Here is a 22,968-nt window from a genome sequence, read left to right on the forward strand (position 1 = left end):
AGATGTCTCCTCAATGTTCATAGGTATAATCCTAATGGGTATAAAGACTGGGATGTGTTTGGAGTTGGCAGATGAAGTAGGCAGTTTAAGACACTAAAGCTGCTCTGAAGAAAAAAAGGGGCAAAAGGCCAGATTGCATATGGTTGCGTTCAGCCATAACAACTCTGACACTTCGGAACAAATCACAGAACTAAACTTTGAGCTTAAAGACGCCTTTGTCAGTTGTGGTTTGTGTTACGAAGAACCAAGATCCATGATATTTTAATGGTGCCTTAACTTAAAAAGGAAATTTATTTGTTGTTCTTTGTGTTGTGTCAGTCTCTGGTGTATACTTGTTGCCGAGTTTGTAGAAGGCTCTTGGACCTCAAGTTAATGCAATGAAACTTCATCACAGATACATCCCACGGTCTTTCCTGATTCCTCTCTCTACTTCTGAGCATGTCTTTATAGTCTAGATGAAAAATACATCAGAGGATATGTATAGAATTAAATATGAGCCCCACTTGGTCTCATGCTGCCCTGTTCTTCGACAATTGCTGCTTTCATCATGCTGCTCAGCTTTTTATTTACTGTGCTATTATAGTAGTTATTTTATGATTATTATTAATTTTATTACAGTACTGACATTTATTCTATTATAGCTGTGACCAGTGCTGATTCTGGGTATGTTTTTGTTTAACATATGGCATGCAAATGACAATGACATGAACCTTGAACTACTGTTTGCCAGTTTAAGAGCTACTGCAGAGTAACAATGTAAACTCCTATGGTAGTTTTGACAAAGCACGTTCAACAATTTCCTGTCAAGCCTGGGGAGCCTGTTTATAGGTAGCAATTATGTGTAACATGATTTAATAATGTGTTGATCTGATGTCCACACAATCTGACAAACATATGTGAGGTAACCATAAAGCATTCGCACAATCACTGATTAATGTCTATATTAATTATTGACATAAATAAACAAGAGTAAAAACTAACCTCAAATATACCAGTTTTCATTGGAGAAGACACATGTGAGGGTCTGTCTCAGAATGCAGCACAAACTGATGAGATAACTCTATTCTGTATGTATTTGAGCAGGGTTTTCATGAGATTGCTTAATTTCTTTGGCAAATTACTTTGTTATTTTGTAAGAATACACCAGACAAAAGTAGAAAACCCAATTTAGTGTTTCTCATCTGATTACCCTGGAGTCGTACTGACACAGCCAGCCAAACACCCTGTTATTTGATGGCTCAATACATTGACATCTGACCTGGATAAACGTGCTGGGTGACTACCACAGTTACATCATTACAATGAACTGCAACTGATGCTAGGTGTGGTCAGAAGTGCAACAAATACAAACAATGCTTTTGAGCTAGAGGGTTGTTCTATAAGATGATAAACCCCTACAAGACATATCCAGGCGCTCGTTCATTTTAGGACTTTTAGTTCTACATGTATCCTGTCTAAAGAGGAACTTGCATAAATCCACTCTGTGTCCAGGTTGAGCTCCTTCCTGTGTATTTTTTTTTTAATATAATAAATGTGTTTGGTTTTCACACATCCAGAATATATCAGGGCCATACTGTGAACCTTATGAACGCAACATGGTGTCTTTTATGGATTCACAAGCATTACATCACAGAATTACAGCCATGTTTTTATGAGCAGCTCTGTAATGCACATAAGCCTAATCACAGCCTCTATGAAGTAAAAATTACACTGTACAGTGTGCATTCTTACGCGTGCCTTATTTTATCTGGGCATCCTCAGAGGAAGTTGTGTGTTTGGTTAAGGTTTTGTGTAGTGCACACTTTAATGACGCATACAAACGCTGCTATGACTGACACACAGGAAATGCCTGCTTAAATCTAATACACTCATATTAGGCATCTGCACAACTGAGGAGCTCAGCATGAAGGACAGACTCTTACAGTACATTCTTTGTATGTATTTAATGGTCTTACATTGGATGGATTTAAGATGGAATATTTATGTTTTCATTCAAGCTTAATTCATGCATTACATTTGCATTGTAAACAACCACGTAATTCCAGGGAGACTTAATGCCATCATAATATATATAATGATGTCAGGACATATTCATAAAACTATCATATACATTATACTAGTAGTAGCAATCGCAATAGTGGTAATAGTAGCAGCAGTAGTAATAGTAAAATAATAATTTATTTAAATAGGCTGCTTTGTATATTTTACATGAAGTCAACAATGGTTAACATAAATGTAAATTTTCTGATATGCTTTTTTCTTTCAGTTTGTGGGAGATGTGATCTCACTATGATCACTATTCACAAACATCGCATTTTAACAGTTTATGTAGTTAGTGGACCTGTGCTAACAATGAATATGAACAAATTCAACAGCCATTGAGAACACAACTAAACCTGACTAGAATCCACAATGACATGCCTTGCTTTCATCCAAAATGTATTTTCTTGTTTCAAACCCAGACAAAGGGTTTTTGAGATGTGCTTTGATTTTTTGGTGGAAAAAATACTAAGTTTATCATCCACTAAAACAGACCAGAGAAAACTAAAGCCTCAGTCATATCTTTAATAATAAAGCTTAGTCAGAAAAAAAACATGTGCATCATCCACCGCAGTCACAAAACACACTGAGGGGCCAACAGAGAAAGAACTGCTCATGTGTCTGTGTTGATCCATACTGTTGGCTCAGGAATCACTGCTTCACACAAGGCTGTTTTAATTAGTTTTTCACTCCCTTTATTTATACACATGAGCACTACATGTCAGTGGGTTTAGATTAAAAAGCCAATGTCTTATCATTTCAGTTATGTCCTTAAATGTCTGAATTATTAGTGAACAATCGGATGAGTTAATATCACAATGGATTGAGATAAGTGGTCATGTTTCAGAGATATGTGTAAGAAACATGGTCAAAGAGCAAACTGAGCCTTAGAATTCTGTCAAACTATTGCTGAGATATTGTTTTAAAATGAATGAAGACTGACTGACTGACTGACTGACTGACTGACTGACCTTACAGAAATGTGCAATGGATGCAAATAAAAACATGCTTTACTCAACAAACAGAAAATCCAAAAGTTCAGTTTGGTGGGTGATGAGCTGTCAGCCACATCTGTTAATTAAAGTCTAAAATCCTATTAATGGAGGAATAATTCTAAGATACAAGTGGGATAGGAGATCCTGGAAAAAGGGTTCAAGCATCCATCCCCCTCAGTCTGCGGATCCATGTATACCTTATTCATTCTCGAATGGCATTTGAGTTTGATTGACATATCACCATTCAAACATTTCAGCGGGCTGGTTTAAATGATTGGATGGTGTTTTTTCAGTCCTGTCCGTTCCACAGGTGACTAAAATTTTTTATTTTTGTGTTAGAGCATTTAATTAATTGGTTGCAATTGGGGTGTGAAGGGGATTTTAAGCAATATAGTAAAAAAATGCTCCAGGAAAACATCTCCTACCCTACCTTTGGAAGGGTCAAAAATAATGCAAATATGATCAGAATATACAATATGGACAAAAATATTGGGACATGTTGAATTCCGGTGTTTCTTTTCTGACAGGAGTCTGGGATACAAGACAATAATGACAAATGTCATAATATAGTTTTATATTGTGATAAATATCATTGCATTGGTTGGTTTTGTTTAAATTGTTATCCGTTTCCAAACTGCCTCAGAGATGGTTTTTAATCTCAACTCTTTCAATATTTTTTTTTATCCATGACTATGATTTTAAATGTTCTACCCCTAAATTTCTAAAATATTTTTCATGCTCTGACTGTAAATAACTTTCTACCACAACTAACCATCTACTTTCTTCACATCACACTTAGGAAGAAAAATCTCCCTTTAAACTTTAAGGAAATAATGATGTTAATATCTCAAATCAGCATGAAAAAGGGCATCTTACAAGCTGTAACCATGAAGTGTCCCAATATTTTTGTCCATGTAATTTATAAACATCATTATAGAGAAAAAATACTACTACTAAAGAGAAGTTCTGTACTATTACACTGCATTAGCTTCACTTTCTAGCTGCAGTTATTACTCACTGATGTCAACAGCCTTCCTTGTCTAGAATTTGGAAATGTTTATCGAATTTACAGAGATGTTTATAAGCTGATAGTGTATAGCCCGTGGTCATCTGCGCTAGTCTAAACACTCTACTGTGACTACCGACGCAGGCATGACATGAAGCAGTTTACGTAAACACGTACTTCATTACTCTAACTTTCTCTTTTACCGCACCATACTGTGAGGACTACATTTCCTCTCAGCCTGCGCCATGTGAATAAGAAGTGGCAGTGACTGTGTGAAAGACTGACACAGTGGTATAGGCCTCCCACACACATTCACAATAATAATAATGATAAGAATAAAGTTTTTTTCTTCCCATCAGATCCATGCATGTTGGATCTTATACACAGTCCCATCCTCACTTTGTTCTGTGGTTTTATTCTCTACAATGACATGCCTTCTCTTGTGCAACACACACACACTCTCTCTCACACACACACGCCTGCACACACACACGCACGCACGCACGCACGCACACACACACACACACAAAAAGGAGCTTCTCAGCACTCTGCAGCTCTGGGTTTTCTCTGTCCAGACACCTACACAACCAGGCCCAGTCTGATGGTTCTGGTCCAGCATAGTAAATCAGGGTTTACACAGAGCGGCCTTGTGTTTTCACAGACCCGCTGCTCCAACATTCTTCAAACTCATTAGTCATAGCTAATCAATTTTTACAGTATCTACAAGGTTTACACTAAGACTTTTCTTTTTTTTCACCCTGTTTGTTTTCAGTTACACAATATATTGTGTGTCAGTGGTAATTTGTTTCCAGCGGTTTCGAAATGGTGTGATTATAAATTCTGCTTTTATTACATAAAGCCATTTTCCCAGTGATTGCTGCCAATTTTAATCATGAATTCAGTCAACAAAATGACTGAGCAAATCATGTGATGTGGCTTTTAATGTGATCAGCCAAACAAACAACTACATGAAATAGAATGGGGCAATGAAAATAGACTATATAAAATTAAATATACACAGTTGTATAGCAATGACACAATATACTGAAGTACTTTTTACATTTAGAGGTTTAAATTGTTATTATTAATATTTTTACGTATCTTATTTATCTCTATGTTTTTAATAGGCTGGGTACTGTTTGTATTAGTACTATTGATGATACTTTGGCTTCCATGCCTGTTCATAAATAATACTTTTTTAATATCAATTTACCATTTCCACAAAAATTAAACTGTATTATACATAATGGTACAAATCTACAGTTATTTTAAAACTCATCTGCATTTTCAGATGCTTACAGTAGCTTCATGAATAAAAATTATAAACCTCTTCACTGCAATGTAGTTTAACTGTGGCCATTCCAACTCATCAGTTTTATCTCACAGCATTTTGGCAAGCTTTCACTCATATGGGTTTTATAAAATAAAAAATAAACCTATTTAAAGCAAGTTGATTTTATCATATAATTAATATGTATAGAAGCTGTGCATGCATGCTTCATTATTAAAGGTCAACTGATGGAAAGTGGATAGAAGATTAAAGGTCCAATATTACTCCTGGAAAACATTAGACACTGTCGAAAATGACCTTTAGAAACTGATAACTGTTGAACACAATATGGAAGTCAAATTAATGAATAGTGAAGTAATTAAATCTGGATCACTGAATATAAAACCCAATTTAATTCATCTATATGTCTGACACTGAAACTAACCATGGGGAAAAAGGTGATTGGAAGTGTTGTAATTGTTAGCGCTTACTTTTCCCTTAAAGTCAGTCACTTTTGTCACCAACAGTTCGTAAAATGTCCTAATCACACAAATTAAATGGTCAGACAGGTGATTTCACCTATATCTACTGCATGCATGCATTACCTACTCCTTAAATATTGAAATTTATTATAATCAGAAACACATTTTCCTCATACATGACACTAGCAAAGCAATTCGGTCAGTTCCACAGAGGTATCAAAGTTTGGTAAGCGGTCCTAAATTTCAGCCATTTATAATCATACAAATTATTTGAAACTATCATAGTTTGTGGACAGGTCCCACAAAATATATATCAACTGTGTGTAATGTTCATTTTAATTTACATCCAGTCAAGAACGTAAAGAATGGAAAGGAGTAACAATTGTAATGAAAAACAACAATAAAATTGCAGTGGCTAATTTGTGATTGTAACATATGTTTGCCTTTGGCAGACAATGTCTTTGTTACAGCGGATGAACCGGTTTTACTGTCTAACACAAACACATGGGTGGCAACAGTTTGGAGAGCAGCCTCACAAAACAAGATCTCACACAGCAACTATTTAGCTGATGGCTGCAACACTGAGAGACAGCGGGAGAAGGTGAAGGCACACCTGCGTTACAGCAGCCTCTGGCTCTTTAACTGGCCAGTGTCAGGATGGAGTTAACCTATCGAGTTTCAGTTATGCTACCAGACAAACCTTTGGCCTTTTTATGGGATTAAAACGAAAGAAGCACCTGTGTCAGTAAATCCACAGGGAAACATCCGAAAGTCATCATTTGTCAGTGGGTGAAATTACTTCTGTGTTGACATCTGAACAATAGAAAAGTGTTGACTACTCCTAGAAAGGACGGTTGGGTTACCTGTACAGTTTTCTTAATTCTGTGTGAAGGACCCGGGTATTCAGGGGAGTACAAGTCTGTCAGAAAGAGTGAGTTGATGAGAGTTGACTTCCCCAGCCCGGATTCCCCTGAAAGACAAAGACAGAGCCAGAGTGAGTGGGTGGGTTTGAACTCTGAGATGCATTTCATGCTATACTTGTTTTTTAATCCTCTTTTTCATGCCAGACTGAGGAGCAACATGACACAATCTCCAGATGTTTATCGGTGCCGTTTCTAATGCAGTTTTACTGTTTGACATTCTTTACATGTTTCACATTCAAAACTTTTTTTTTTTTTCAGCACAGGAAATGGTTCTCTTAAACGCTCTTTTTTTCCCCTTTTTAAACCAGGCAAGCTTTAACACGAGACAAAGGAAGAGACAGACAGGGTGGAAGTTCTGTCCTCCCAAATTCTTTTCCTGTCTGCATTTCAGGAATCTAATCAGAGATTGGAGAGGGAGGAGAAGAGAAGGAAAAAGTTTTTAAACCACTACAGTCATCATGAATTTTCACTGTGAAAAAAGGAGGAAACAGAAATCAAAAGCGCAGACTCCATTCCCCCCATAGTTAAAATAATCAAGAGCACAAAATGCGATCAGATAAGTGAAACTCTATAAACACTATAAATCCCACTGTAATTCTGTCAAATTGACTTTAAAAACAAAAACAATACTGAGTGCTAAGATAATGTTTTATTTAAGCTTGGTCTTATTATCCTTACTCTTATCAGATACAAAAACATTTTCTACACTGCTAAACACAGCTTAATAACACCGCTGATAAGAACAATCATCATAACACTTTAGTTTGGCCATTTTAACACTAAAGCAAATCCATGCTCTTAGTTACAGTATGTAATGTACGGCTGGGGACTCGACATTTTGTTAGTGCACTGAAAATCACCTCCAAGCAAAACAAGCAACAACTACAATCGAATATCTGGTTAGATAAGCAGAAGTACATTTTGACATTTTTTAAAAGGTTCATACTGACAATTTTTTTTTTTTTAATCAAACTCTTACCATAGAACCAATACTGATCAACTACAGTAAGCTGGCAAAGCATTTTCTGTCTATTTATATCTCCTTTTTTGTGTTTTCATTCAACATTTTGTTTTAAATAGTCTACAATCTGCAATGAAGAGGTTGTGCAACATAGTAACTGCCAAAAACACTGGGCCACTCATCCAGAATGCTCACCTGTCTTTTTTTTAATACCAAAAAAGGGTTAAATTCTAGATCAAAATTTTCTGCTCAAATAATTCAATATTTAGTCAATACAAGTCAGTACTAACAAAAATGTAGTTGGACCTACCTGAAGACCCAAACTTCTACAATCCGATTCATAATATCTATTATGAATATTATCTATTCAAACTGTCCTATATGCCTGAACATTGCATTAATGTTTTTGCATGCTTATTTTCTCATGTAAGAAAATACTTTCACGACAAAATAAAAATAAATATATATTGTATGTAACCTTCAGGTGCTCTACAGGAAACACGTAAATGACCCTACGTTGCTGTTTCCATGCCCACTCAATGGATTGTTAACCAATGAGGGTGCCGAGGGCCTCATTTTGGTCAGTATATGTGCAGCTTTTTGTTCTTTACAGAGCACAGGAGTAACTCAATCCCATCAGCAGTGTGCCTGTGAAGATTGAGGTGAATGGAGGCCACTGCAAAGCTCATCCACAAAAGCCTCAGTGTGAGAGAAGAGGCGGTCACACGGCGGCCTGGCATCAGAGCCAAAGAGCTTCTCCTGACCTTTACAAATGGCCGACTGGCCGTGGCCAAACAAGGGCCGCTGCTGCCAGTTACCCAGCCACTCAACGCCCAGTGAACCAGGAGGAGGGGGGAGGGTGGGGTACGAGATGAAGAAAACATCACAAAAGGATCCTTCACTCGGCACACTCTCAAAGTCATAAATATTTTCCAAGAGGGCAGAGCGGCATTTATCTTGCAATCAACAGAAACGTTTCAGCTGTTATAGTCGGCCCGTGATGAAACATGTGAGACTGCTGTAAACAGTACTTTCAAGGCCGACAGGGAATGGAGATCGCTTATTCACCGAAGGCTGATGGGTACCAGGGGGGAAGATGTGGTTTTGTGCAAACTGTGGGTGAAACGCATGTGATAAAAATGTCAGCTTGAATTAGAGAAGCTGATGAGAACAGCAGGACAGAGGAGACCCAGTGAGATGGTGATCCAGGTCCAGATCTGGCCCCAGTTTCAGGAAAGAGAAGAGACTGAGCTCTGGTTACACATCCAATTGAGAAGTGGTGGTGGTGAAGAGGATGCTGATCATAGTTGGTTAGAGCTGTGGTGGTTTGTTTTCGAAGCTAATGTAACCAACGTTAGCTGAGGAGATCTGACCTCATGATAATTGCTCTTGACTGGATGTTACATATCAGCACCCCTGTTGCTCTGGGTCTGCTAACCCCATACATGATGTTTGACCCTTTACCCACATCTTAACACTGGCTCAAATTGTTCAGTGGTATGAGTAACTGAACCACAAAATATGGAAAAATAGCATATAGTAGTCAGACACTTAAGATGCTGTAAGCATACACTGGATGGATACGCTCGAGATCAGTAACACATGTCACACTGGAGTTTGCGTTGATGGTCCTAGTATTTCCACTGCAAACATGGAGCCAAAGACATGAGTTAAAGCTGTTGTACGTTAACACAGTCCATTACATAAAAAAAGCATGCCAAAGGAACCATACTAACTAACTGAGATAAAATCCGTCACATCTTCGGTGTCTTTTTGGTTCCTTTTTCACATTGACCAATGCTTTCCCCTCAGCTAACCTCAGTAATGTCATGAGCGTATAGTGAATGTGAGGACATGGTGGCTTTTCATATAACATTTGGGTTGGTTCTCCATTGTGTTGGTTGTGTTCCAGTGCTACTTCTCCCTGGACATTAACTGATGGCATGAGCAGATGTTTATCTGTTGTGTTTTATTAAATTCATTCAAAACTAGTGATGCTGAAAGGGCTGATAGACTTTCAAACACTTGTTTATTATAATGTATCATATAATATGCAATTCTTTGACACAAAATGGAGAATGAATAGTTCATTATCAGCATCTGCTACTGGCCAAATAAACAGTGACAGCACCACCCAGAATAAAACTCAGATCATCTATAGCTGCTATAAATTTGACTAATAGCACACTACTTTCCAGCAGTGAAATATCAGTAGAAATAATTCTTGTTTGTTGAACTGCAAGAAATTTTAGAATAACTTTGAGAAGCAAATTAAACAATATGCCAAATAACTAAGCAACAAATGTTGTTTCTTAAGAATATCCTTCTTATACAGTCAGCCTTCAGATACAAATCAGTATAATATGGTACTAGCCAAGGTTATTATCGTTAACGAAAACGAACGAAATGACGAAAACTAAAATTGAAAAAACATTTTCGTTAACTGAAATAAATAAAAACTCTAATTAAAAGAAAAAAACGATAACTAACTGAAACTGTATCGTGAGCTTACAAAACTAACTAAAACATATAAAAATTATGGATAAAATTCCCTTCGTTTTCGTCTTTGTCAATGTCGGATTGATATGAAATTAATTTATTTGGCTCCAGCAGTTTGAGCTGGTGACACCATACGACACTTCACAGTCTGTCATGTCTGGTCACTGGTGGTTTCCAGTGGTCTTCTGGTCCCCACTCTACCTGGAACATACAGACTAAAGCTGGGACACAGCAGCACAGTCCTGTCTGGGGTTTACTGTAGTGATACATGGGTCGGGGTTTTTTTTTTTTTTTTTTTTTTTGGCGTACCGTGTGTGTGCGCGTGAGTGACAGAGACAGAGCAGAGCTAAAGGACAGAGTCAAACAGGACTAGCATCCAGGTTAAAACTGGAGAGTTTATCACCATGAAAAGGCCTTTCAAGCCCTGAACTGCACAGTTTAGAAGAGGAGAAAAGAGGAGGATGAAAACTAATCCAATTACAGAGGTATGGAACCTGTTAGAATGTTAAAAAACGTTTGATGTTACTAGCTACAGCTAGCTAAACTGAACTGAAGCAAAGTTGGCTAATAATGGAACTGGAGATGATTAAGAGATGAGATATCTGCTAAGGTGTGGTTTACTGCTGAGGAACTGGGTTATATATGTTTATAAGTGGTTTATATATGTTTCTGTCTGCTTTAACTGCTGGTTAGCTGGTTTATAATAGGTTCCTATCTGCTTTAATTGCTGGTTAGCTGGTTTATAATATGTTCCTATCTGCTTTAACTGCTGGTTAGCTGGTTTATAATATGTTCCTATCTGCTTTAACTGCTGGTTAGCTGGTTTATATATGTTTCTATCTGCTTTAACTGCTGGTTAGCTGGTTTATATATGTTTCTATCTGCTTTAACTGCTGGTTAGCTGGTTTATATATGTTTCTATCTGCTTTAACTGCTGGTTAGCTGGTTTATATATGTTTCTATCTGCTTTAACTGCTGGTTAGCTGGTTATATATGTTTCTATCTGCTTTAACTGCTGGCTGCTTTGTGCATCTCCTCTCATGCTTTGCACATCTTCGCATTGTTTCACGTAAGTGACGTTGTGTATGGATTGCACCCCCCCTCAACCTGCTATAGGGAATTTATACATTGTACAGTACATTGTGTCTCTGCTCAGTCCATGAGCCGCCCTAACCCGACCCCCAAATAAAGTGTCCAGGGTAACCCATATCCGCGCCTCACTAATTTCTTTGAATAGGATGATGAGGAAGTTAAAATATATGAAATAACTAAAACTAATACTAAAACTAAACTAAACTAAACTAAAACTAAGCATTCAGAAAAAAAACGATAACTAATAAAAACAAACAAACCTGCTCTAAAAACTAATTAAAACTAACTGAATAAGAGAAAAAAAAGTCAAAACTAATTAAAACTAAACTATAATTAAAAATCCAAAACTATTATAACCTTGGTACTAGCACGTGCTACTACTTCATCATAACAAAACCAGAGTTAATCATGAATCCACTTCCCCAATGAATATCTACGGAAGATGAGGAAGCAGACAACACAACACAGCCGATGAATCTAATCTCCGTCTTTGGGTCAAACCTTAAAGCGCCAAATCAGTAGAAAATAAAGTGGTGGACCAGTCTGGGTTAGGAGAGGTTTTGGAAACAAACTCACTGACATTCAGGACTGGGGCTGAGAGTCTGAAATGTCTAGAGGCAGAGGTGAGGAAACAGGGTGTGTATCGTTCAGCTCTACCCTCTTTTTCCATCATACTTCTTCATATTTCCATTACAGTTGGGACTGGAGTTAGGTCATTTAGAACTGGCTAAACTTTGCAGCCTATGGTACGATTATCATTTGATGTTTGTCTGATGCTTGAACCGACAACATTGTGTTTTAATTTATGGATTCTGTGTTAAGAATAATTTTCCAAATCAGAAGAGTGTCCAAAACAGCAGTAAGTTCAGCCAGTCGAGTTGGTGAATTACATATTTGACTAATGGATGGATTATATTTTGGCATCTCGTTTTTCTGAGAAACACCAGACCAGGTTAGCTGAACACTAGTGAATAAAACAGCATTCATTGCAGCTGTGGTAGAGCATCCCTGTTGCAGCACCAGAGGAGGGCCACTCTCACTGAGCCGGCCCACCAAGCTGAGGCTCGGCGGGCCCGCTGCTCGGCTCGCTTAGCAGCCAGCTCACTTCCTTTAAAGGAAATTTCCAGCAGCTGTGTAAACCGTGGGGGTTTATTCAAAGGTACTTCCCACTGCATGTGAGAGGCTGGTGGAGGGGAAGCAGGAAAAGTTTGGTTTGAAAGTGGGAGACTGCACTGGGTTAATTCATTCGACGGAGCATCCAAGACACTGGGCTATTAATGTGCAGGTGACACAAAAACTGGTCTGTTTGTTTACGAAAGGGAAATTTTGCACATTCAACATTATCATCTGAAAGCAGTCATCTTCTCTCTGAGACTCTGTGTTTATGAATGGGACTTTCCCCCAAAAGGCAAAGGAGACAGTAAAAGTTTAACAAGTCTAGAGCATGACAAAAGTGTTACATATATATCTGTTGGCAAAGCCATCAATTTCCCTCTACCCGTCTGTGTCAGATTTCGTCTGCTTCTCCTAAAAGCCCCTCTTGTTTATGTGTGGGCATTCTTTCCAAAAAGGATTCGACAGAGCTCATTCAGCTCTCTGTAAACCAGCACCAAACACAAAGAGCTACGACTGCAGTAGCTAACATCAAGGTCAGTTCCTGCCGATGTGTAAATCACTACCAAATATTGACTTTACCGACCAATGGTTCTGGCCCACTTTCACTTGTCCGCCAACAACAGCAAACCCCCCCCCCACTGCATTCACACCTAGACTAATGCATACTTTAGTACAGGGGGAGAAAAAACGCCACTTAAAAACAGGGTTTCCTCCACCACATGCCTTACACCGTCAAGCTCTGGAGCAGTTCGAAAATAAAACTGGATTCTGCAGCTTTTACTGTAATAAATCCAAATCATTCCCCTGGGAAATCAAATAAAAAACACAACAAGGGTTTAAAGGAAATGATACATGAACTTGTGTGTAATCCTGGAATACAGGTGTAATTTGATCTTGCTGATATCAGTCACAGTGTTTATTGCTCACTGAGACCTGTATTCAGTTTCCACTGGTGTAGCTTTTATTGTGAAAAAGGCAAACAAATCCAGTGCATTTGTTACTGAGCTAAGCAAGTATTGCCGATCATATTTCCAGTTTGTTTCAACAAGAAACAGTGGCCACAGTAAGATAGTAGATGTGACTACAGATGGCTATCTTATCTTGGAAAGCTTTTGTAGGACATACATCAAAACATTACGTAGTAGAAGATGAAAAAAGGGAAATACTAAAAATCACTGAAGATCTAGCATTTTGGGAATTCTTTCCAAAACTGAGCTGATCCTGTACATTTCTAAGGGCTTGAGCCACAGTGATGTATTTCTTGTATAAAACAAATGTAACATGCCCTAAAAACTAAATAAAACAGCACATACATTCACCTGTTTCTGTTTTCCTACATTATGAGATAAGACTGCAATAATTTTGTACAATATGGGACATTTGGTAAACAATGATTTTGTGAATAATGTTTGATATCATGCATTCCTTCATGACCCATTTAAAAAAAACAATGTTTTTTTTTTTCTCACACGAAAAACTAAATAAAAAAACAATAATTCCTTCCAGCTTTCAGCATATTATTCATCTTACACTGTCATGTTGTCATGTTTGGCACAGTGGTGGAGTTTGCATGTTCTCCCCTTATAGCCGTTTGTGAGACTGAATAATGGGATAGAACTGGTTTTGTAGAAGAAATTCCCTTTCCTCATCACTGTTTAATATTGGAATATACATGCATGCGTATAACTTCCATAACCAGTGGGATGCCAGTATGTCAGTGTGTTTTGTAACTCTCCCACCCCCCAGAAATGAAGGAAAAGCACACACTATCTGATGCTTCGACTCCAGCATGACAGAAGCCTGATTTTGCCAATTACCCTGCTACTCTAATTACATGCTGCACATTAAATTGCCACATAACAGCCTCTTTCCTGTGAGTACACAGCAGGGGGAAAGTCCAGAGCGTGAATTAAGCCAGAGGGGAGTAGGAGGGTGCTGTAATCGCCATGGAGATGGGCTCTGCAGCCCCACATGCAGGTAGGTTCTGAAAACCATGAACCCAGGGGACAGGATATGACATCATTCAGGCATTCAGTGCTGCTTCCTGCTCAGGTACATGGAGACGCCATGCAGCAGAGAAAAGGAAGGGGGGGGTTGTATGGGTGCGCCTCCCCCTGAATCAGCTGCTCAGGCTTCAACTTGGCTGCTTGAATGGAATGACAGGAAACCTCCTCCCACCACAAAAGCCAAAGACACACAAGCGCAAACACACACATGCACAAGCAAGTGGGCTGCTCGAACTGCTGAATGGCTAACATTTGTTTTAAATATGGTTTCCCGGAGTCCTCTTTTACGTGCAACTTATCCTCCTTAACCAAAACCATCTCTAATGGGTTCGGGCAGCCAGCTGCTAACGCTTTCAGCCATGCTGTTTGTATGAAATTCAACACTGCACAAGGTAGAAACATGTACAGTAGCTACAAGTTATAACAGACACAGTGTATGCTGTATATGTGTCAACATCTTCGAAGACTTCCACCAAAGATACAACAGTGTTAAGCTCTCAGAGTTTGTTGTTTCCTAAGATGAATGCCTGGAAGGCTGTGGAAAGGCGTAAAAGACAATTACTCACCCACAACCATGAGTGTGAACTCAAAACCCCGTTTCACAGATTTTCTGTAAACTTGGTTGGGAAGATTTGCGAAGCCCACGTAGCCCTCCAGGTTCTTCTGTTGCTGTGAACCAAAAATAAACATGGTTGAAACTTCTCTCTTAAAGAAATAAGACTGCAATAGAAAAGAAGAGATTGTAGCAAGGTGAATAACTTGATATATCAGATTTCATAAACATTTAGTCATTAATGCAGTCTTCACAAAGGTTTCCTTCCTAGTTTTTTCTGCATATTTTTCCCATTTCAGCAAATGCTCGTTTAGTAGTACAGCAGTGAATACCAACGAAGAAAGGTGAGGAGGATTTGTTGAGCTACCATTACAAAACATCCAGAGTGATCTTTCTACCTCAAAATATGCACGTCTGGAACTATTAAACAAAACAGAATTTTAAAAATGATTGAAACTCACTAAAAAGTACCCAATCAGCTCATCAGCCACATACTGATAGAATTGCTCAGTAAATTATTCTCATTTCACTCTGACCACTGTAGTGTCCTTTAAGTCTGTTCCTTTTGGCCAAAGGAACTCAGTGAATGAATTCAAAGAATGATAGTTGTTATAATAATGAACAGTGACAGATTTCCAATCCACTAGGAACTCCACTTATCCTTATTTTCTGCTTTCTGCTCCTGTCTTTATGTCTGTAAGTCATTTGATTAGATGTAGCTTCACTTCACTTCACTCAATCCCACAATCAATACTACACTCTATCAACTGGCTTTGTATGCATCTATGCCACCTCTGTACTGTGTAAAAATAAATAAATAAATAAATAAAAATCAATGGAAAACCAGCAGATGACTGAAGCACACGTGGGCATAGAAACAGGATGTTTGAGTCTTTTGCCATTTGAAGCGTGTCCAATGTATTTACACCTGTGGTATTGATCACATGGGGTTTTCTTAGTGTATGCGGTACTACTTTTTCACATTTTGGGGATGGAGTTCAATTCAAAAAATAAGCTGGCAATTAATTGTCAGGTACATATTTGAGATTCACTATACTATCTGTTCTGTTAAGTTCATTCCATTACTGAAGTATGAGCCTCACAAGAGTTTAATGATATACCTTTTGAAATGGAAGAGCTACTTATTGACACATAGCTAATTTTGAGGATTATTCGCGTTTGTGGTACTAGTTCTTTATTGAAGTCACAGCAGAAGAAGAATTAGATGCAGTGAGATTTTATCATTAAAAGAGCACAAATGATGGTAAACAATGCGAAAATAATGATAAAATGCGTACTTGTAGTAGTTTCACCCAACTGTTTTTATGCAGGTAAATGCAGATGATTATCACAATAATCTTTAAAGGAATACATTTTATTACAGTAATTTGAAATATTTGTGATACAGTGCTTATGTAATAACTGTGGTAGGGCTAACCACCATTTTGTGAGTAAAAAAAAAAAAAAACTAAAACACTGATCAAACCATAAAAGCTTTTCAAACTAGATGTTTTAAAATGTCATACTTATTTTTGTCTTCATTTTGTGTTTGATAAGATGTATGTACCAACTTCTCTGCATAAATGGAGAGACTGATCCTGTTTATTAGACTATCACAAGTTTTAAACTTGTGTAACGCAGAAATAACAAAACAGAAATCCAATTGAGTATAACCAAATTTAATATCAATAAATCTAATTGAATTAAAAATTAAAGATGTTTACAGTGGCTTAAATATGGTGATAGAAATGACAGAGTTGTTGTTGTGACTGTGGTGTGCAGTGGAAATGAGATTTTCCGCCATATGAGTCAGTTTTAGTGCACACTATGAGGCCCAGAGGCACATGAACAACAGCAGACTAAAGAGATTTAGGGACAGTACTTACAGCTGGGATGAAGAGTGGACGGGTCATCATGGTAGTAAAGAAAGCATAACATGGTGAAGGCAGCAGCAGAGTCAGCAGGTCCACGAGGAGGTGCAAAACCAGAAAAAAAAAAAAGAGGAAATCCACATTAATAATTCTTCTATTTTTTCTTTCTAATACATATAAAGACAGGAAATTATATAGCTTGGCAAGTTACAATAGGCACAGTGGAACCATCTAGAAAAAGCCTAAGTCTCCTTTTCCAAAGAGCATAAAACACAGATGTAGCTTGGAACATATCTGGAGAACAGGTTTGACTATTTCATTGGTCTCCATTTGGCAGTTAAAAGACATGAAAAGGTCCAACGGAGAGGGTTTCCCCAAATATTTTAACAGCCATAAAAGAAGTTGTCTGGCTTGGGCAGAAATCTGGTAATTAATGTTAAAATGTGTTATCATTACAACTATCAATCGTCTCTGCGAAAATTACAAGAAATATAGTATTCATATTACCCAATACAACATTAAGGGGAGATACACGCATCATCTCATCTGTTTCACAGGGTGGAAACAAACTGAGTAATATATCCGTTACACAATGCTAAAGAGATACTAGAGCAGAACAAACTAGATTTATCTCTTCTGGTCTCTTCTGGATAGAAATATTCTGAGTCTTCTGCTGAACTCCTCCAAATCGGTGATTACAACCAGACATTTTACAGTTTAACTCAAAGCTCCCCATAGTCATGTTATAAGACATAATAATGATGCTCTGTTTTAAAAATAGCCCAACGTGACCCATTATTGCAAACAAATGAAATACAAAAATTGCTGACTTTTAGTTATTTCAGTCCATTCATAGCAACGCTTCAACATATTTCCATAAAGTGTTCAGTTGTAGTCTGTGTTAACTGACAGAGCTTTGGGAACGTGTTGTTTTTCTGCTGCTTCAGAAATAATTACAAAGAATTACCATAAGTCTGTCAGTGGTGGATCTGCATTCTGAACTCTGGGATGCAGTGAGTCTGATTTACACAGATGCTTAACAGTTGTGCCAGTGTAAAGACATTTTTTGAGTCATTATAAAACTCTAGGAGGGCAAATAATGCCACCATTGTCTCGGTAATTGGTGTAAAAGCTGTAGCTGTACATACAGGAAAATCTAGACTAGTGTTTACTTTGTCTCATTCTGTCAATAATGTAACAACGTCAGTCCAAAATTATAAAAAAGGCAGCGTTTTTGCTCAGATAAGAAACCACCTGAACATCCTCCAACTATAGAAAACTAACAGAAGATTAGTTACAGTTCGGCTTTTATGTTACTTATATTTTATAAGAAAGAAAATAGTGATTCAGATCATGGGACATAATTCTACCTCAAAGATCGTCATATAATCTTCTGGCCAGATGAGCAAACTGTAACTGAAACTCAGATTTTAAGAATGCACAGAAAAAGATGAGTATCAGTCACATTGCACGAGAGGGAACGTGTGAGAAGGCTTGAAATTTGGAAAAAACCCTCCCACCATTGTTAAACCACAGCACATCACAGTACTACAAGTGATCCAGACCTACAGTACAGTAACTGCACATTATCATCGAGCAGTTATTTCCTGTGTGTTTATAGGAGCTGTCACCAACTTAATCTGAGTGCTTAAGATGATGATGCGTCCTACATTCATCGTATTGGTCCCACTGTAACTGTACACACACATTTTGACAGACTACTGGTTTCCATCCATAGGCCCTCTCCCCACTACTTCCTGTGCCGCAGACGGTTGATGAACAGCAGAGCAGTCAACCATTCAGACTGAAACTACGTACTAACGGCTGCAAACACAAGCAAAACTTCACCATCATATTACACCTCACAACCAAGAGCCGGACAGTTCAGCTGAACTTTTGGCCAGAATAACACTGGAAATGACATGTCTGTGATAAAGGTCACAGTTTCACACGTCACATGAAAAGCATCACTGCTTTGTTCTGAAGCTTTGTGGCTTCCTGACAGGAGAGGAGTCACGTAGACACAGCCAAATTGTCTTTTCTCAGCCAAACTTCAACACACATCAGTTTCAGCTGCTGACAAAAGCAAAAAGTGGAGCTGTTGAATGTATGTAAGTAAGGCTTATTTTTAAGTGCTGCATGTTTTACATTTAACACAAAGAAAGCAAACATCAGTGTCTTCACCTACACTTGTGGAGCATTATAAAAAAACAAAAAAACAAAACAGAAATCAGTGCAGGAAAGACAAGAGACAGTAAGAACCATGAAGTGAAAAATGCATGATGCACTTTGCTGTTTGCTAAACTACCGGAAACAATGTGGTGAGCCTCCAGGAAGCTAGGGTTACAAGAAGGTTCAACCAGCCAGAGGCAGGGCTCTGCACACTCAGTATGAATTCAACAGCAGAGAGGATACGAATGCCTTCACAAATATGAAATGTCCAACCCCTTCCCACGACCTCAGCACAGCCCAGATATTTCAAAAATGATCCGAGACTGTTATTCTTCCACAGTTCTCTGCTGATATGACTTGGACTCTGCTCACATTGCATCTGAAAGCCATCTAAATGCTCTCTTTTGGAACCATCTGCTTCATGGTGACTTAGCAGCTTTGGAATCTTGCATGTAGTACATTCATTCCATCAGTAAAATTTCATTCATTACATTCATAGATGTTGCTGTTCAACATGTCAACATCATGAACATGCAATCCTAAGAATGAAAAGTAGCTCAGATGACAGTATGCCACTCTTGCTTTACTGGTATATATGAACTGTCAGTCATATGCAACTGCTATGCTGCTGATGCTCTATTGGTTTTCTGTTGGTTTACACTGACACACATCACTTCCCAGCATAAATACAATCTTATTAACAACATTCACTGCTGATCACTAGTCAGTTGTTGCATAAAATTTACAAGTGGCTGGTCACTCATATCTAATATAAAAGATACTTTTTTTTTTTTTTTTAATCTTAGCAAATAATGGATATTTGGTAATAAGAATAATGATTTATTAATTCCACTTCACTACAACAGCCCACATCTTCCTCTTCCTACCAAGACAACATGATAATGTTATCCTGCTGCATGTCACTCACATGCTGCTAAATCATACCACTGATGTTCAGCAACTCTTCCTGTTGCTCAACGAAAAGTAAATTGAAGAGAAACCATGTAGAAGAGATATTTTAACATAAACAAGTATGTACATGAGAACATCACTGTGACTGTGTCTGGAGGGGAATGATTTGGAAGCATAATGGGCCAACACTGGGAAGTATAACTAGCCATGTGTAGCCACTAACATTTTTGACTGTGATACCGCATTTTAAAGGCCACTAAATTGTCAGACAATGCACTGTGATGCTGTGATGTTCAGTTCCATTCTGTCCTTTTGATCGTTCTGTAATTTCATGGCTATTTAACCACATGTTTGTTCTTCAGGTGGTACAATTGTACAGCAGGAAAACATGTTCACACTTGGCCAAATGCACTTTAAGTAATTTACTAATTTATAGAAAACCACCAGCAAAACCATAAATATTTAAAAGGGCTTTAAGTTAGATACTTCCATATGTGACCACATGGGGATCACATTTTATCACACACCCACAATTAACTAATGTGGATCTGTGGTACATAGATCCACAATGTTTTTTTATACAAATGTGTCTGTTATGTGTGGAATCCAGTTTTAATGTTTGTTCCTGGGAGAAAAACTGAGAAATGCTTTATGATATAACATAAATAGAACTGGCAATCCCAGACTTCCCAGTGCATATATTATGGCATTACCTCCCTGTTTTACTCAATTTTAGCAAGAAAAATTTGGAACCTACTGTCAGTGAAAGCATAGTACCACCATTGATTAACTGACCAATGTTATCTCCATACAGTTTCCTGTGGCTGAATGTAACTTAGAGCTTGTATAAATATTCACACTGAACTAAAACTGACAGCACTGAACAGATGAAAGATTGCAAATGTGCAAAATAGATGTGACACTGTCTCTGCATGTGCCCATTAACCATCACAGTCAACTTGAGAGCAATTTAAGTCAAGCCTGTGGTGTGACTGCAGATGTATTATTTCCCTGGAAGAGACAATGCTGAGGTAGGCCAATATGTCACACATCCTGTGGCTGTGCTACATTCAGCAACACCTGAACAAAGTGAGATCAGACATGGCGCGGTCATCACAGACTTCCCCCTGGTATTTCAGTGCCATACCATCTGACTTGCTCTGTCTGTCTGGCTGAATGCCTGACCTGCCCATCTGTGCGATGTCATTGCCACTATGCAAACAGCAGAAAGAAACAACAGGTCACTTGGCTCAGGCTGCAAGATACCACAAACTATATTACCACAACATGATCCCTGGATATTTAATAAGCCATTGCTTAGAGTCAAATGCATGGGAATTTGATCTCTGGTTATTACATAAGTAAGTAGTAGGAGAGTTAGTCTGTCAATCAACACAGAGTTAAAAAGGAACAAATATGATGTTAAGCGTGTTTTGGCTAAACAAAGTAAAGGTGCAGTCACTGTCTATGACTTGGCAAACAAGTTTACAGCTTTCACTAGTACACAAATACAAACTGACCTGCTTCTCCATCTGTAAGGACACATTTTCGTTTATTATTAGGTACATATATAATAAAAACAACGCCTTTCTCTTTTCAATTGTTTAACTACCCTTGCATAAAGCTCACATTTAATTTGTAGTTAATAATCAGACAAAAACTGATGGAATACCAAGCAATGTCCGAGTAAAATTCGTAAAAACTAAAGTGCCAAACCAAACTTCATTCAAGTTTCCAATCGTATTAGAGTTAGAATTAAAAACTCGCACTTAAAACGACAGTGGATTTTTAATGTAAACCTTGTGGGCCCTCAATAAGATACCCTTTTTCAATTCGGTATAGAAAAACGACACATATAGAGAGATACTACACGGAAAACACCGTAATATAAGCTAATTCACATGAACTTCTGTCGGTGGAAGTTTTTACATTACACAGCATTGGTGGGCGGTAGCAAACAGCGTACAGGTTAACTAGTACAAAAATACGTGCTTAGGTTAAACACCGAATCTACCGGAAGACCTCAACAGTTTCCGAGGTGTGTAACTATACGAAGTTTAAGACAGGGAGACAAATGTATCAGGTTTTGCCCTAGAAATCCCCTGTATGAATAGTTACCAGGCTAAGCTAGCTAACGTTTAACACTAAATGACTATCCCAAAGCGGGTGAACACTTTATGTCAGAAAGGTTTGGTTTGGCTAACATACTGACTGTTCGTTACATAAAAGCAAACTATTTCAAAAGTTAACCCAGACTCGGGTCAACTCTACCCACGAAAGAGAAGAGGAATGTTTAAAACTCCTAAACAAACTCACCCATTATGCCGCCGTTCCCGTCCGCTTCACTAAGCAATCTTTCTCCGCTTGACATTCCCTCTCACAAACTCAGTACTCAACTCTGTGAAGTAGCAGTAGTAGTAGTAGTAGTACCTAGAGGGATACGCAAATTATTGGGCGTAATGGCATGTGATTGACGCGAGAACGTCACAGCAGATTGCGTAAATTGCGTACGTTTTCTATGGAGAATATCAGCCCGGAGTCATCGCGAGATTTGCGAATCAGTTAAACTACTCCCAACTGGAAACTGCAAAAAAAAAGTCCTATAATACTATTTCTACTAATGCTGTACAATAAACAACAACAACAACAACAACAACAACAACAATAATAATAATAATAATAATAATAATAATAATAATAATAATAATGATAATAATAATAATAATAATAATAATAATAATCAGCACTGTGTATAAAAAATAAAGACTATCACTGTCTGCATATGACATTAGGACACATAAATGCAAAAACCTAACCCTCAATGAAAACAGTGAACTCCTGTCTCTTGGGACAGTCAACAGTGCCATCTAGAGGGTGTTTCCACTTGATACATTTTTTTTCTACCCTGTTGTTGAACAACATCTTGAATTTCTCATTTAATTGCAATCTCAGGCTCAGATTCTCAACATTATACGCACAGAATCATTAAGGCTGACAGGAATTAACTGCACTTTCGGATGTATCTCAATATGCACCAAAATGTTGCAAAAGTGTCTTTGCTGGTATCAGA

General features: G+C 37.9%; 1 protein-coding gene across 3 annotated transcripts in view; it reads right to left on the reverse strand.

Moving 5' to 3' along the window:
* septin7a (septin 7a) overlaps window positions 1-22,346 on the reverse strand; it is a 44,685-nt gene extending 22,339 nt beyond the window's left edge. Inside the window, exons 1-4 of one of the 3 annotated variants that reach the window (XM_030147541.1) lie at window positions 22,215-22,346; window positions 21,388-21,389; window positions 14,957-15,059; window positions 6,657-6,763 (exon numbers count right to left, since the gene is read on the reverse strand). In XM_030147541.1, coding sequence (XP_030003401.1) covers window positions 6,657-6,763; window positions 14,957-15,059; window positions 21,388-21,389; window positions 22,215-22,269 — 267 coding nt within the window. In that variant the 5' untranslated portion in view covers window positions 22,270-22,346. Of the gene's footprint in view, window positions 1-6,656; window positions 6,764-14,956; window positions 15,060-21,387; window positions 21,390-22,212 lie in introns of all 3 variants that reach the window. The other 2 variants (XM_030147539.1, XM_030147540.1) reach the window with 2 other exon arrangements.
* Between the last annotated feature and the right edge of the window lie 622 nt (window positions 22,347-22,968).

This window comes from Sphaeramia orbicularis, chromosome 11 (genome assembly GCF_902148855.1).
Source record: "Sphaeramia orbicularis chromosome 11, fSphaOr1.1, whole genome shotgun sequence".
NCBI lineage: Eukaryota > Metazoa > Chordata > Actinopteri > Kurtiformes > Apogonidae > Sphaeramia > Sphaeramia orbicularis.